Source organism: Schistocerca gregaria, chromosome 1, assembly GCF_023897955.1.
Source record: "Schistocerca gregaria isolate iqSchGreg1 chromosome 1, iqSchGreg1.2, whole genome shotgun sequence".
NCBI classification, from domain to species: Eukaryota; Metazoa; Arthropoda; class Insecta; order Orthoptera; family Acrididae; genus Schistocerca; species Schistocerca gregaria.
The window spans coordinates 10,446,671-10,464,067 of record NC_064920.1 but is presented as its reverse complement, the minus strand read 5'-3'; the positions used below and the strand labels follow the sequence as shown (position 1 = coordinate 10,464,067).

At 40.9% G+C, this 17,397-nt stretch overlaps 1 protein-coding gene across 1 annotated transcript in view; it reads left to right on the top strand.

Moving 5' to 3' along the window:
* LOC126323250 (ubiquitin-protein ligase E3B) overlaps window positions 1-17,397 on the top strand; it is a 280,679-nt gene that overhangs the window by 152,394 nt on the left and 110,888 nt on the right. The window contains exon 11 of the mRNA XM_049994667.1: window positions 8,709-8,845. Coding sequence (XP_049850624.1) covers window positions 8,709-8,845 — 137 coding nt within the window. The remainder of the gene's footprint in view (window positions 1-8,708; window positions 8,846-17,397) is intronic.

Sequence of the window (17,397 nt, the reverse complement as noted above, 5' to 3'; positions counted from 1 at the left end):
ATAAAAGCAGATTCAGACAAGATAAGAGCTATAAAATAATGCACAGAAACAGAAAGTATGAAACAATTGAAAGCATTTCTGGGACTAGCAGGATTCTATGAAATACATTTGAGGTCAATCTATGAATAATCCTAAGTTATTAATCTTACTGAAGTAAGAAAGTAAATGGGTTGGGAGTAATGAAGGGTCTAATGTCTTTAACGAGATTAAAGTAGCTCTAGCAGTCACCCATTTTAAAACACCCATAGATGGACTAACCTATTAAGTACTGGTGCATCTGAGTATGGAATAGTGTGTGAATTGTTTCAGGGAGAGTCAGATATTAATTAGCATGGGAAAACACAACGTAATACTCTAGCTTTTGTGAGCTGAGCTCTAACCAAACATTAGTTGAATTACACAGCAACAGGTAAGGAATTACTTGCTCTAGTGTGGAGGATGAAAAAATATACAAAATCTAATTTGGGGATCTAAAATAATAGTGTATACAGATCACCAAGCTCTAGCATTCCTTACAGAAAGTTGACTATTACATAGTGGAATACATCAGGTAGTATTTCTGCAGTTATGTCAAATTGAAATTAACTATATAAAGGGTTTGCAAGATGTAGTTCCTGGCGTATTATCTCTCTTTGCAAGATGTAGTTCCTGGCGTATTATCTCTCTTACCATTGGGCATGAATGGTTTGGTAAGAATGGAAGGTTCTGGAATTACCTTCAACATTAATTTTTTTATCATTAAGTGATACCAATAATGAAGTAAGAAATCCAACCTTAAGAATAAAGAAGGACATTACTGATGATCCATAATTTGGAGATAAGGGGAAAACCATAGACCAAGGACGGACAATTCATAACAGTATTGTAGAATGGATTATGGTAAATCATATTTAGTTTTGAAGAGTAAAGAAAATTGGATTTCAAATAGAGACTGTATATACCAAAATCTGTAGAATTTGATTTATTATGTTTATTCATCAAGGGCATGGATACTTTAAGGTATGAAAATGTTCAGCATATGGTAAAATTTTACTAGTTTAAGAACTTAATTTAAAAAGGACTGTCTGTCCTCCATATGAGTGAAACTTGCCAAAAGATGAAAGACAACAATCAAGCGATGATGTTTAAGTCATACTCGATAATAACTAAAGATTGCTGGTTTCTTGCCCAATTACTGAGTAAAGGGTGGTAACATATATTTATTTATTAATTTACCCATCAAGTTCCGTAGGACCAAACTGAGGAGCAAATCTCCAAGGTCATGCAACATGTCAGTACATGAAATTACAACATAAAAGAAATAACAGATAAAAATAAATGTTTATGTACCCAAAAAAGTCAATCCATAAGTTTTAAGTAAACGAAATCACCAATACAATAAGAACCAGCTTAATTTTTCAAGGAACTCCTCGACAGAATACAAGGACTGACCCATGAGGAAACTCTTCTGTTTCGATTTGAAAGCGTGTGAATTACTGCCAAGATTTTTACATTCGAGTGGTAGCTTATTGATAATGGATGCAGCAGTATACTGCACTCCTTTTTGCACAATAGTTACGGAAGTCCGATCCAAATGCAGGTTTGATTTCTGTCACGTATTAATTGAGTGAAAGTTGCTTATTCTTGGGAATAAGCTAATATTGTTAACAAGAAATGACAGTGAGGAATATATACATTGAAAGGCCAATGTCAAACTACCCAGACTCATGAACAGGGGTCGACAAGAGGTTGGTGAACTTACACCACTTATTGCCCGAACACCCATTTCTGAGCCAAAAATATCCTTTTAGAATGGGAAGAGTTATCCCAAAATAAAATACCAAATGACATAAGTGAATGGAAATAAGCAAAGTAGACTAATTTTTGTGTCGAATGATCACTCACTTCTGATACTGTTCGAATAGTAAAAATGGCAGCGTTAAGTCTTTGAACAAGATTCTGAACGTGGGCTTTCCACGACAGCTTACCATGTATCTGAACACCTAGAAATTTGAACTGTTCAGTTTCAATAATCATATGCCAATTCTGTGAAATTAAAACATCAGGTTTTGTTGAATTGTGTGTTAGAAACTGAAAAAACTGAGTCTTACTGTGATTTAGTCTTAGTTTATTTTCTACAAGCCATGAACTTAGGTCATATACTGCACTATTTCAAAGCGAGCCAATGTTGCCCACAACATCCTTTACTACCAAGCTAATGTCATCAGCCAACATTTATATAAATAAGAAACAGGAGTGGACCCAACACTGATCTCTGGGGCACTCCACACTTGACAGTACCCCACTCAGACCCCACATCACAGCCATTATCAACATTGTGAATAATGACCTTTTGCTGTTTGTTGCTAAAGTAAGAGGTGAACCAATTGTGAGCTACTCCCCGTATTCCCTAATGATCCAACTTCTGAAGCAATATTTTGTGATTAACACAATCAAATGCCTTAGTTAAATAAAAAAAAATATGCCAAGCATTTGACACCTTTTGTTTAGCCCATCCACTACCTCACAGAGAAAAGAGAATATAGCATTTTCAGTATTTAAACTGTACATTTGATAGAAAATCATGTGATATAAAATAATCAGTTATTCTTACATACACATCCTTTTCAATAAATTTTGCAAACACTGATGGCATAGAAATAGGTCTAACAGTATCTACATTATCACTTTCTCCATTTTTATAAAGCGGCTTTACTACTGAGTACCTTAATCGCTCAGGAAATTGACCATTCCTATAGGAAAAATTACAAGTATGGCTAAATACAGGTCTAACATGTACAGCACAGTACATTAATATTCTGCTAGACACTCCCATCATAACCATGAGAGTCCTTAGTCTTCACTGATTTAATTATTGACTCAATCTCCCTCTTGTCTGTATCACAGATGAGTATGTCAGACATCAATCTCGGAAATGCATTTTCCAATGTTGTTGTTGTTGTTGTTGTTGTTGTTGTTGTGGTCTTCAGTCCTGAGACTGGTTTGATGCAGCTCTCCATGCTACTCTATCCTGTACCAGCCTCATCTCCCAGTGCCTGCTGCAACCTACATCCTTCTTCTGAATCTGCTTAGTGTATTCATCTCTTGGTCTCCCTCTACGATTTTTACCCTTCACGCTGCCCTCCAATACTAAATTGGTGATCCCTTGATGCCTCAGTACAGGTCCTACTAACCGATCCCTTCTTCTAGTCAAGTTGTGCCACAAACTTTTCTTCTCCCCAATCCTTTTCAATACCTCCTCATTAGTTATGTGATCTGCCCATCTAATCTTCGGCATTCTTCTGTAGCACCACATTTCGAAAGCTTCTATTCTCTTCTTGTCCAAACCATTTATCGTCCACGTTTCACTTCCATACATGGCTACACTCCATACAAATACTTTCAGAAATGACTGCCTGACACTTAAATCTATACTCGATGTTAACAAATTCTTCAGAAACGCTTTCCTTGCCATTGCCAGTCTACATTTTATATCCTCTCTACTTCGATCATCGTCAGTTATTTTGCTCCCAAATAGCAAAACTACTTTAAGTGTCTCATTTCCTGCTCTAATTCCCTCAGCATCACCAGACTTAATTAGACTACATTCCATTATCCTAATTTTGCTTTTATTGATGTTCATCTTATATCCTCCTTTCAAGACACTGTCCATTCCATTCAACTGCTCTTCCAAGTCCTTTGCTGTCTCTGACAGAATTACAATGTCACCGGCGAAATTCAAAGTTTTTATTTCTTCTCCATGGATTTTAATACCTGCTCCGAACTTTTATTTTATTTCGTTTACTGCTTGCTCAATATACAGATTGAATAGCATTGAGGAGAGGCTACAACCATGTCTCACTCCCTTCTCAACCAATGCTTCCCCTTCATGTCCCTCGACTCTCACAACTGCCATCTGGTTTCTGCACAAATTGTAAATAGCCTTTTGCTCCCGGGTTCTGTACAAATTGTAAATAGCCTTTTGCTCCCTGTATTTTACCCCTGCCACCTTCAGAATTTGAAAGAAAATATTCCAGTCAACATTGTCAAAAGCTTTCTCTAAGTCTACAAATGCTAGAAGTGTAGGTTTGCCTTTCCTTAACCTTTCTTCTAAGATAAGTCGTAGGGTCAGTATTGCCTCACGTGTTCCAACATTTCTACAGAATCCAAACTGACCTTCCCTGAGGTCGGCTTCTATCAGTTTTTCCATTCGTCTGTAAAGAATTCGTGTTAGTATTTTGCAGCTGTGGCTTATTAAACTGATAGTTCGGTAATTTTCACATCTGTCAACACCTGCTTTCTTTGGGATTGGAATTATTATATTCTTCTTGAAGTCTGAGGGTATTTCACGTGTCTCATACATCTTGCCTACCAGATGGTAGAGTTTTGTCAGGGCTGGCTCTCCCAAGGCCGTCAGTAGTTCCAATGGAATGTTGTCTACTCCTGGGACATTGTTTCGACTCAGGTCTTTCAGTGCTCTGTCAAACTCTTCACGCAGTATCATATCTCCCATTTCATCTTCATCTACATCCTCTTCCATTTCCATAATATTGTCCTCAAGAACAACTCCCTTGTATAGACCCTTAAACCTTTCTGCTTTCCCTTCTTTGCTTACAACTGGGTTTCTATCAGAGCTCTTGATATTCATGAAAGTGGTTCTCTTTTCTCCAAAGGTCTCTTTAATTTTCCTGTAGGCAGTATCTAACTTACCCCTCATAAGAGAAGCCTCTACATCATTACATTTGTCCTCTAGCCATCCCTGCTTAGACATTTTACACTTCCTGTCGATCTCATTTTTGAGACGTTTGTATTCCTTTTTGCCTGCTTCACTGGCTGCATTTTTGTATTTTGTCCTTTCATCAATTAAATTCAGTATCTCTTCTGTTACCCAAGGATTTATAACAGCCCTCGTCTTTTTACCTACTTGATCTGCTGGTGCCTTCACTATTTCATTCCTCAAAGCTACCCATTCTACTACATTTCTTTCCCCCACTCCTATCAATTGTTCCTTTATGCTCTCCCTGAAACTCTGTACAACCTATGGCTCTTTCAGTTTATCCAGGTTCCATCTCCTTAAATTCCCACCTTTTTGCAGTTTCTTCAGTTTGAATCTACAGGTCATAACCAATATATTGTGGTCAGGGTCCACATCTGCACCCGGAAATGTCTTACAATTTAAAACTGGTTCCTAAATCTCTGTCTTACCATTATATAATCTATCTGAAACCTTTTAGTATTTCCAGGGTTCTTCCATGTATACAACCTTCTTTCATGATTCTTTAACCAAGTGTTAGCTATGATTATGTTATGCTCTGTGCAAAATTCTATCAGGCGACTTCCTCTTTCATTTCTTAGCCCCAGTCCATATTCACCTGCTATGTTTCCTTCTCTTCCTTTTCCTAGTGTCGAATTCCAGTCATCCATGACTATTAAAATTTCATCTCCCTTCACTACCTGATTAATTTCTTTTATCTCATCATACATTTCTTCAACTTCTTCATCATCTGCTGAGCTAGTTGGCATATGAACTTGTACTACTGTAGTAGGCGTGGGCTTCGTGTCTACCTTAGCCACAATAATGCATTCACTATGCTGTTTTAGTAGCTTACCCCCACTCCTATTTCTTATTCATTATTAAAGCTACTCCTTCATTACCCTATTTGATTCTTCTCTAATTCCCACTACATCTAACTTTAACCTATCAATTTCCCATTTTGAATTTTCTAACCTACCTGCCCAATTAAGGGATCTGACATTCCACACTCCGATCCATAGAATGCCAGTTTTCTTTCTCCTGATAACGATGTCCTTTTGAGTAGTTCCCGCCAGGAGATCCGAATGGGGGACTATTTTACCTCCGGAATATTTTACCCAAGAGGACGCCATCATCATTTAATCATACACTAAAGCTGCATACTCTCGGAAAAAATTACTGTATGATTAAAATGCTTTTTCCAATGGAGTTATATAATTCCATGTAGAAACTAAATTTTTATTTTAATTCACCACCAATGTTCAGAAAATAATTATTAAATACTGTACATATATGTGATTTATCAGTAACAGACATATTTTTACTACGAACTGACTTTATATCGTTGACCTTGTGTTGCTGATCAGACACTTCCTTCAAAACTGACCATATGGTTTTAATTTAATTCTGTGAGTTAGCTATTCTATTTGCCTTCCTAATAACATTTTTAAATACCTTACAATACTGTTTGTAATGGGCAACTGTAGCTTGATTGTGACTACTTCTAATATTTTGATATAATTCCCTCTTTGTTCTACAAGATATCCTTATACCACTAGTCAGCCACCCGGGCTGCCTATTATGGCTAGTACCCCGTTTAGAATGTTCTAATTGATAGCAACTCTCAAAGAGCATGAGAAATGTGTTAAGGAAAGCATTGTATCTCTCATCTATGTTATTGGCACTATAAATATCCTGCCACTCTTGTTCCTTGACAAGGTTTAAATAATTCTCTATTGCTGTTGGATTAACTTTCCTAAATAGTTTGTAATTAAATATGACATTTGTTTGAGTACAAAAGCCTTTTAGTATTAAAATTTGTGCATCATAGTCTGAAAGGCCATTCTTGCCTTTACTGAAAGGCCATTCTTGCTTTTACTAACAGAGTGCCCATCTAGTAATGAAGAATGAATAAAAATATTGTCTATGGCTGTGCTGCTGTTCCCCTGCACCCTAGTTGGAAAGAACAGTCTGTATCAGATCATATGAATTTAGGAGATCTACCAACATCCTTTTGCTTGCACCAAAATACAAAATTAATATTGAAGTCACCACATATAACTAGTTTCTGGTCCTTCCTGGAAGGGGACTCAAGAACCCTCTCTAGCTTGAGCAAAGATGCTCTGAAGTCGGAGTTAGGGGACCTATAAACAACAACAATTAGAAGTTTAGTTTCACTAAATTCAACTGCCCCTGCACAACATTCAAATATCTGCTCAGTGCAGTGTCGTGGTACACACGGGCTCAAATGGAATACTGTTTTTTACATACATAGCCACTCCCCCAACACACAAGGAACTCCTTGAGAAACAGCCAGCTAATCTGTATCCTGGTAAAAGAAGCCTCTGAATTGTCAAATTATTTAAGTAGTGATATGAAATTTCCTGGCACATTAAAACTGTGTGCCGGACTGAGACTTTAACTTGAGACCTTTGCCTTTCGCAGGCAATTGTTGTACCAACTGAGCTACCCAAGCACGACTCACGTCCCATCCACACAGCTTCAGTTCTGCCAGTACCTCATCTCCTATCTTCCGAACTTTGCAGAAGCTCTTCTGTGAACCTTGCAGAAGTAGCTCTCCTGGAAGAAAGGATATTGCGGAGACATGGTTTAGCCACAGCCTGGAGGATGTTTCCAGAATGAGATTTTCACTCTGCAGTAGTGTGTGTGCTGATATGAAACTTCCTGGCAGATTAAATTTTAGTGGTGCTCTGATATAACCAATAATTTCAGAGTTAACATCCATAAGCAGTTCACTAACTTCATCTCTAATACCTCTTATATTTTGATGAAATATGCTAATTCCTTCTCTACTTGGAAACATTACATCCTCGGAAGGTGATCCCTTAGTTACAGGGTCTTCCTTTAAGCACGTATACCTATCAGCTGACTCAATCTAAAAAAAGTTGCATCTCTAACACCAACTACTACAGAAATCTTTCCATGACTGACCCCACCACCACTCGGGTCCACGGCTTAGTGGGGTCTGCACCATACTCAAACCCTACCATCATCTCTTACCGATTGAAATCGAGACTTATTTCACAGGGCCATGGTTTTCCAGTCATCTAGGGTTGGACCCATATGGTCGTGAACCCAGGAGAGGTACTGCGAGCAGTGTCGTGCTGTTAGTAAAGTCACTTGTGTTGGTCATCTGCTGCCACAACCTATTAATGGCAAATTTTGCTCCGCTATCCTGACAGATATGTCCCGTGTTGATTTCTGCAGTTACTTCATGCAGTATTGCTCATCTGAAAGCGCTGACAATTCTTCACAAATGCCCCTACTTGTGGTCGTTAAGTGAAGGCCGTCTGCCAATCTGTTGTTTGCGGTAACTGTAGACATTGTCACCTCAGTGTATGCCTCCTGGGAAAGCATGTAAGGACAACATGTTACACTCAATACTTTGGGCAACTACACTTTGAGAGAGTGAAGGAGTTTAAATATCCGCAATTGACCCCCACCTACTCGAATGACACCTCTTACAAAATTAAATAGACATTAATAACAGTAGCATAGCCTATTTTGCCTTAAAAACTGTTTACGTCAGAGAACTTGTATTACCAAATTAACTGCTTACAAAACACTTACGAGACCAGTGCTTACATATGCCTCGGAAACTTTGTCATTAAACTCAAAAGATAGTATGTTAAATGTCTTTGAGGGAAAGATGGTCCGAAGAATTACTGGAACGACCTCTGAAAGAGGAAGGTGGAGGAAGTACAGTCATGAGAAATCAGCCAAATCTAGATGGATGAGCCATTTGGCACGGATGAGTGATATAGAATGAACCTATAGAGCCAGAGAATAAGAAAATAAGAAGAAGATCATATGGATGACAGTTCAGTTGTTGGTCAAAAAGGTGGCATAATTCGGTGTGTTCCAATAGTTTTATGAATATTTTGTTTTGATGTATTTTATTTTCTAAATGTGATAATTTATTTAACTAATATGGGAATCATTTTACTTTTCACAGATCTCGAATTGTTGAGGATGGATACAGGCAGTTAGCTATGCTTCCATCGCAAGCACTGAAAGGAGTTATAAGAGTACGTTTTATCAATGCACAGGGTTTAGATGAGGCTGGAATTGACCAAGATGGAGTGTTCAAAGGTGAAAAACTCATAAATACTCATGTGTCTAATTTAATTTTGTTGTTTTGCAACTCTGAGAATGGTGAATAAGGTAATAGGCATCTTTTTTCAAGTGAATACCATCTCTAGATGTTGCTGGTGGTGCTATGTACCTGCATCTATTGGTTACCCACAAACATCATAAGAGAATCTTTTCTTTGTATTTACATTTGTTTGTGCTTATTTCAAATGCCCTCATTAATTGAAAATCCTATTGATTATGAAATCTACAGTGATTCGTTTTCTGTGTGTAGAAGACATGAAAGGCAGCAAAATTCACAAGCAGGTTTGTGAACGTTATGAAGTTTTCTCTGATGAAGGGAATGGTAAAGAAATGGGTTAGATGACTTGAAGATGACTGTGCTAATCTTAAAGATGGAGTGCAAAAGGGCAACCCTCCATCATCACTAACTACTTGGTGTAGTTATTTGACGCAAAGGTACACAAAAACAGATGTTACTGTTCCTCAAGTTCCAGGAAGTGGTGTTTGTGAAATACTTAGAGAATACTGAAACTACCTCAAAAGCAGTCTAGTGACCAGTGTTTTGAATTTCCTTGAGTGATACTGTAGCAGACATAATGAATTTCTGAGCTAAATTGTTGCTGATCACAAAATATGGTAGACAGAATTGAAACAACCACCCATGGAATTTAAGTAATTCCTGTATTGCATTGGTATAAGGATCAACAACCCAGTATATTCGTAATTTATTAGTTAATGTTTCTGTCAGAGTTGCATGTAAAATTTTTATTAGTGACTGGCTTCGAACATTTTCATTCAATCTCAAACCATTACATACATTAGAAGGCACAAGAGTGTTAACAGAATGTGAAATTCAAAATTTTCAAACATTTTGTGGGCACGGATTACAGTAGTGTAATCTTTCATTTATGGTGTACCTGCATTTGTAATGTTTCACTGTACATAATACATTTGTTTTACAGCAGATAGAAATAACAAACGATGTTTGATTGTATTACAATTGTTTTGGTACATTTAAAATTTGATTTGCATCTTTAGTTGTTTATGCACAAAAATTTCACAGTCATCTTCATTTGTTTATTATGTGTTCATATACTCTGTCTCTCCAGAGATCATAATGTTATAACTAAATACAGCTTCAATAAAGGTCTCAGACATTGTTCCACTATTTCACAATTTGCTGATATGCCGTCAGTTAACTGATGTACTGAATCGTGAATAATTAATATTTAAATTCGAAATTCAGACTGTTTGTTAACCAGTTTGTCTGCTTCCTTTATCTTCCATATTATATATTTCCCACGCTTTGGATATCTCTAACTTCATTCCTGTGGGTGCTGTGTGTAAATTTTTCATAGTATTTTCAGTATCACATGCAGTATCTTTTGTGCTTCAGAAATGATGGCCCGAAAGCAGTCTTGTTGTTTGGCTGATGTCTTTCTTGTATCTACGTATAAAATTCTGACCAGTTTGACTTGTATAGAAACAATCGCATGTTCCACATGTATTCTGTACACGTCAGATACACCAGATGCTGACTACTTTTGTCATTCTTTACATTTTCATGTCTTACTTTAAACCTTAATTGATCTGCTTTTCAAATGCTGTTTTGTACTACTTAGGGAAATTAGTGTACAATTTCCCTAAGTACACTTTTCCATAGTACAGCCATAATATTTCAGTGACTCCTAAGGAACTTTTATTTGTCTATGTTTTTGTTAGAAATTCAGCAATTTTGGAACACATTTTATACCCAAATCACCTGACTTCTCCTTGACGTTCTTCATTATAGTATCCATAACAGTGATGAATAGTAGTGGAGACAGTGCACTTCCTTGCTTAACTCCACTCTTGTTCTCAAACCATGATGATCGTCCTTCCCCAATTTGTACAGTTAGTACACTCTTTGTACAACATCTGAATTTTTCTTATTAGTCCTTCAGGCACGTTCTTTTTCCTCAGTCATTCCTAGATCTTATCTCTTAAAACACTATCATAGGCTCTTTCTATATCCAGGAATACAATAACCAGGTTCTTACCTTGCTCCCAATACTTTTCTATCAACTTGCAGGGGCTAAAAATTAGATCTAATTTTTTATCTGTTACTTCTGAAGCCATATTGTTCCTTCTACAGCTGTGGGTCTATGATGGATAGCATTCAACTTTGTGGCAAGGATTTGTGGTACTTTATGCCATTAAAATAAAAATAAAAAAAATACAGTCATTTAGTCGTTTCACTAAACTTTTTGGTCTTTGCAATCAAGAATGTTTCCACTAGGATAGTTGAGCCTTAGTTTAAATGACATCTGGACATTCATTGTTATGACACATTTCATTAGCTCTCAGGCAAAAATCAAACAATGGAAAATCCAGGATGGAATGTAATAATACCAGAGAAGGAAAGTTGCTACTCACCATATAGCGGAGATGCTGAGTCGCGATAGGCACAATAAAAAATTCACACGATTATAGCTTTCGGCCATTAAGGCCTTTGTCAGCAGTAGACACACATAAACACATGCACACACACAGTCACGCAAACCCAATGCGCACACACATGTGCAGTCTCAGAGAGCTGAAACTACACTGTGAGCAACAGCACCAGTGCATGATGGGAGTGGTGACTGGGTGAGGGTAAGGAGGAAGCTGCGGCAGGGAGTGGGAGGGATAGTATGGTGGGAGTGGCGGGCAGTGAAATGTTGCAGTTTAGATGGAGGGCAGGAGAGAAGGTGTGGAAAGGGGAGGGGGTAAGTAGCGGAAAGGAGAGTAAAAGACTGGGTGTGGTGGCGAAATGACGGCTGTGTAGTGCTCGAATGGGAACAGGGAAGAGGCTGGATGGGTGAGGACAGTGACTTAATGAAGGTTGAGGCCAGGAGGGTTACGGGAACGTAGGATGTGTTGCAGGTAAAGTTCCCACCTGCACAATTCAGAAAAGCTGGTGTTGGTGGGAAGGATCCATATGGCACAAGCTGTGAAGCAGTCATTGAGATGAGGGGTATCATGTTTGGCAGCGTGTTCAGCAAGAGGGTGGTCAACTTGTTTTTTGGCCACAGTTTGTCGGTGGCCGTTCATGCGGACAGACAGCTTTTTGGTTGTCATGCCATTGTTTGAATCTTTTTATTGTGCCTATCGCGACCTAGCATCTCCGGTAGATGGTGAGTAGCAACTTTCCTTCTCTGGCATTATTATTTCATTAGCTCTGCATCTTTATTGACTTCGTCTAGTGACTCCCAAGGAACTTTTATTTGTCTATGTTTTTGTTAGAAATTCAACAATTTCGGAACACATTTTACCCAAAAATTTCTTAGCGTCTGTTCTGATTGTGATATAGTGACCATTCCTAATAATTTCTTTCCTTCTTTCCACAATTTCATTTGTCAATGATGTGCTGGGTCCTCCAGGACATACACCATCTTCAACATCTTAACAGCCTTCTTTGAAATAATAATAGCATTTGTAAATCCTTTTTCACTTGTAGAAGAATCACCAAGAGCAGTACTTGATGTTGTAAAAGTCCACTATGCTGTATTCTGTTCTTATAGTAAAATACAATACAAATTCTCTTATCCATTTCTATACAAAATTCTGCTGAAAAAAGACTTAATACCTAATATGTCTCATACTGTACAGGTACTTTTCAGTCATGTGCATTGTAAACTTTTTGTGGCGTAATGAATAGTCCTTTGAATTTTGTGCATGCAGGTGTGCAAATAAAATTTCTTGCACATATATTTCATCTGCATATCATCCGACCATCTTCAGAGTAAGTTGTAAGACTGATGACATGGTGCCAAGCTTGGCCTTATATGCTCCACTGCGGTGGTATGCGCCTGTGAGTTACAGACATTAGTCAGCAACAAAGAGATACAGATGTGTCCCCTGTGGCAAAGGTATCAGACATTCGATTCGCCTATCAATGTATGTGTGGCGGGGATGGCACCATGACGACTTCCGTGCTGTTTAATTATCCCAAGAGCCATATTCCATGCTTTGTCTGAATTAAAACCATTATCTCTATTTATTAAATTATTATCTAATCTAATCACTATAGCTTTCTTGAAGACAGAATCACAAAAGGAAAAGATGGATGTTAGATTTGGTACCGAGTGCCGTGGGTTTCCAATCCGCACCAGATGGCGTGGAACTCGATAACCACTAGAGTTCACTGCAGTAGTCACGCTGTAAGCCGCACCTGTGCGTGCTGCTGGGCCCGAGTCTTAACGTGAGGGCGCCACTGTGCAGCACATGGTCCCGGCGGCCAATAGCGACATACCCTGTCTTGTATTTAGTTGGCTGCATCTCATTCAGCAAGTCAGTCTGGTATTCGTGTTGATTCAGTTGACATCTCGCTTAGACATTATGTTTACATAGTGTGTGCTTACTTCCTGTTTATGAGTGGGCATTGTTATGATTTCGTGAGGTTGTATCTTGTGACCCCATTGCATAATACTTTGTTGTTGATCGTGGTGTCTTGCTCGGTTGTTTGTCGTCGTGCTTGTCCTGCCATTCCCGTTTGTCTGTCTTGTTTGTTTGCGGGCCACTCCCATCGGCCCCACCGTGTTTCCGTTAGCGGCATAGCGGCAACCCCGCACTAGTTCCTGTCAGGGTTACAACATGAGGTAAACTGTAGTATTTGTTAGCATGGAGGCTAATTTGGTCTGTCTTCTGGAACAACAGCAGCAGCTGCGCCAGTTAGACATCGCCCTTGCTGGAAGAGATTCTCCACATTGTCCACTCATTTTAAATTGCTGAGGAGGCTGACGAGCGTCTTGTGGCGCGGCCGCAAGTGGGGCTGATCGATGCGTCTTGGCGCGTTCCGCCCTTGCGACGTAGACATGGCCCGGCCGACAGAGACCAGCGCCGTCGCGACTACTCATTGTCTGACGTCTCTGTGGTATCAGAGCCTCCGGTTGACCCTCACCACAGTCACGTGGCTCCCTTCCATCTTGCCCACAGTGCTTTACCACACTCTCTCATGCTGATTGCCCCCACCGCTGGAAAACGTGCACACTGTGTGAGGAGGGGGGCGACATCCTATCTGTTTGTAGTAGTCACTTGACTCGCTCCAATGCTGCCCATACTGGAACTCAGGATACAGTACATGCTCTGCAATCGGTCATCTTGCTGGAGGACCCATCAGCGTGGAAGCCATTCCTCACACTCTGCCTTTTCACTGAGGATATCAGTTTTCAGGTTGACACTGGGGCCACCATCTCCCGGAATAATATTGCGACATATACCCGTGTATTCAATCTGTATATTGAGCAAGCAGTAAAGGAAACAAAAGAAAAATTCAGAGCAGGTGTTAAAATCCATGGAGAAGAAATAAAAAATTTGGAGGTTTGCCGATGACATTGTAATTTTGTCAGAGACAGCAAAGGACTTGGAAGAGCAGTTGAATGGAATGGACAGTGTCTTGAAAGGAGGATATAAGATGAACATCAACAAAAGCAAAATTAGGATAATGGAATGTAGTCGAATTAAGTTGGGTGATGCTGTGAGAATTAGATTAGGAAATGAGACACTTAAAGTATTTGGGGAGCAAAATAACTGATGATGGTCGAAGTATAGAGGGTATAAAATGTAGACTGGCAATGGCAAGGAAAGCGTTTCTGAAGAAGAGAAATTTATTAACATTGAGTATGGATTTAAGTGTCAGGAAATCATTTCTGAAAGTATTTGTATGGAGTGTAGCTATGTTTGGAAGTGAAACATGGACAATAAATACATTCCTGGAAATGGAAAAAAGAACACATTGACACCGGTGTGTCAGACCCACCATACTTGCTCCGGACACTGCGAGTGGGCTGTACAAGCAATGATCACACGCACGGCACAGCGGACACACCAGGAACCGCGGTGTTGGCCGTCGAATGGCGCTAGCTGCGCAGCATTTGTGCACCGCCGCCGTCAGTGTCAGCCAGTTTGCCGTGGCATACGGAACTCCATCGCAGTCTTTAACACTGGTAGCATGCTGCAACAGCGTGGATGTGAACCGTATGTGCAGTTGACGGACTTTGAGCGAGGGCGTATAGTGGGCATGCAGGAGGCCGGGTGGACGTACCGCCGAATTGCTCAACACTTGGGGTGTGAGGTCTCCACAGTACATCGATGTTGTCGCCAGTGGTCGGCGGAAGGTGCATGTGCCCGTCGACCTGGGACCGGACCGCAGCGACGCACGGATGCACGCCAAGACCGTAGGATCCTACGCAGTGCCGTAGGGGACCACACCACCACTTCCCAGCAAATTAGGGACACTGTTGCTCCTGGGGTATCGGCGAGGACCATTCGCAACCGTCTCCATGAAGCTGGGCTACGGTCCCGCACACCGTTAGGCCGTCTTCCCAACATCGTGCAGCCCGCCTCCAGTGGTGTCACGACAGGCGTGAATGGAGGGACGAATGGAGACGTGTCGTCTTCAGCGATGAGAGTCGCTTCTGCCTTGGTGCCAATAATGGTCGTATGCGTGTTTGGTGCCGTGCAGGTGAGCGCCACAATCAGGACTGCATACGACCGAGGCACACAGGGCCAACACCCGGCATCATGGTGTGGGGAGCGATCTCCTACACTGGCCGTACACCTCTGGTGATCGTCGAGGGGATACTGAATAGTGCACGGTACATCCAAACCGTCATCGAACCCATCGTTCTACCATTCCTAGACCGTCAAGTGAACTTGCTGTTCCAACAGGACAATGCACGTCCGTATGTGTTCCGTGCCACCCAACGTGCTCTAGGAGGTGTAAGTCAACTACCCTGGCCAGCAAGATCTCCGGATGTGTCCACCATTGAGCATGTTTGGGACTGGATGAAGCGTCGTCTCACGCGGTCTGCACGTCCAGCACGAACGCTGGTCCAACTGAGGCGCCAGGTGGAAATGGCATGGCAAGCTGTTCCACAGGACTACATCCAGCATCTCTACGATCGTCTCCATGGGAGAATAGCAGCCTGCATTGCTGTGAAAGGTGGATATACATTGTACTAGTGCCAGCATTGTGCATTCTCTGTTGCCTGTGTCTATGTGCCTGTGGTTCTGTCAGTGTGATCATGTGATGTATCTGACCCCAGGAATGTGTCAATAAAGTTTCCCCTTCCTGGGACAATGAATTCACGATGTTCTTATTTCAATTTCCAGGAGTTTAGTTTGTACAAGAAGAGAATAGAAGCTTTCAAAATGTGGTGCTACAGAAGAATGCTTAAGATTTGATCGGTAGATCACATAACTAATGAGGAGGTATTGAATAGGATTGGGGAGAAGAGGAGTTTGTGGCACAACTTGACTAGAAGAAGGGATTGATTGGTAGGACTTGTTCTGAGGCATCAAGGGATCACTAATTTAGTATTGGAGAGCAGTGTGGAGGGTAAAAATCGTAGAGGGAGACCAAGAGATGAATACACCAAGCAGATTGAGAAAGATGTTGGTTGCAGTAGGTACTGGGAGATGAAGAAGCATGCACAGGATAGAGTAGCATGGAGAGCAGCATCAAACCAGCCTCAGGACTGAAGACCACAACAACAACAACAACAACAACAACAACAACATACCTGTGTGGGCTCCCTGCATTGTCACCTCCCTCTCGGCATTTGGTCACCTACGGTGACGGTTCCATTCTCCTTAGTGGGCAGTTCGCCATCCAGGCAATGTACAAACATGTTTCCCGGCTCCTTAACCTATTTGTCGTCGAGTATCCATTGGCTTCGAATATTTTTGGCGTGGATGTGTTTCAAATGTTTGACTTTTCCATTTCCGATGAAGGTAAGGTCGTTTCTATGGCTGTTCCTTTTCAGGACTTGGGCGATCTGTGCTCGGCTTTTGCATCATTGTTTGCAACGGATCTCGGGTCTGTTTCACATTTTCAGGCACACATCACACTTTGGCTGGATGCACAGCCTCACTTTATCCAGGCCAGACCCATTTCGGTGGCCTTAAGGCCAGCAGTCAAACAGGAACTTGATTGGCTCCAGGCTGCTGGCGTCCTCAAGCCTGTGACATACAGTGCTTGGGCATTGGTGGTCATACGGAATCCCAATGGATCCCTTTGACTGTGTGGGTACTTCGGCGCTACTGTCAATGCTCTGTCCTTAGTAGACACTTACTCCATTCTCCGACAGGAAGACCTTCTTGCGAAGCTTGGGTGCTGGGGTGGGGGAGGGTGAGTACGTTTCTAAGATCGACCTGGCTGAGGCATACCACCACTTGCCCTTGGATGCCGATTCCCAGGAATTCTTGGTTATCAACACACCTTTCACTTTATGCAAGTACAAGTGCCTTCCATTTGGTGTCTCTTTGGCATCGGCAATTTTCCAGCGGTTTGTGGAGCAGCTTACACAGCCTGCGTGAATTATCTGGATGACATCTTGGTCACCAGGCGTTCCCACCAGAACATTTGTGCAACCTCAGCACCTTAGTTCACGCTCTGCAATTTACAGCTTTACGCTGTCAACTGGACAAGTGTTGTTGTTGTCAACTAGAAGTGGAATACTTAGGTCACTGGCTTTGCAAAGATGGCATTCGCCCTTCAGATCGCAATGTCGCGTCCATTGGGGCCA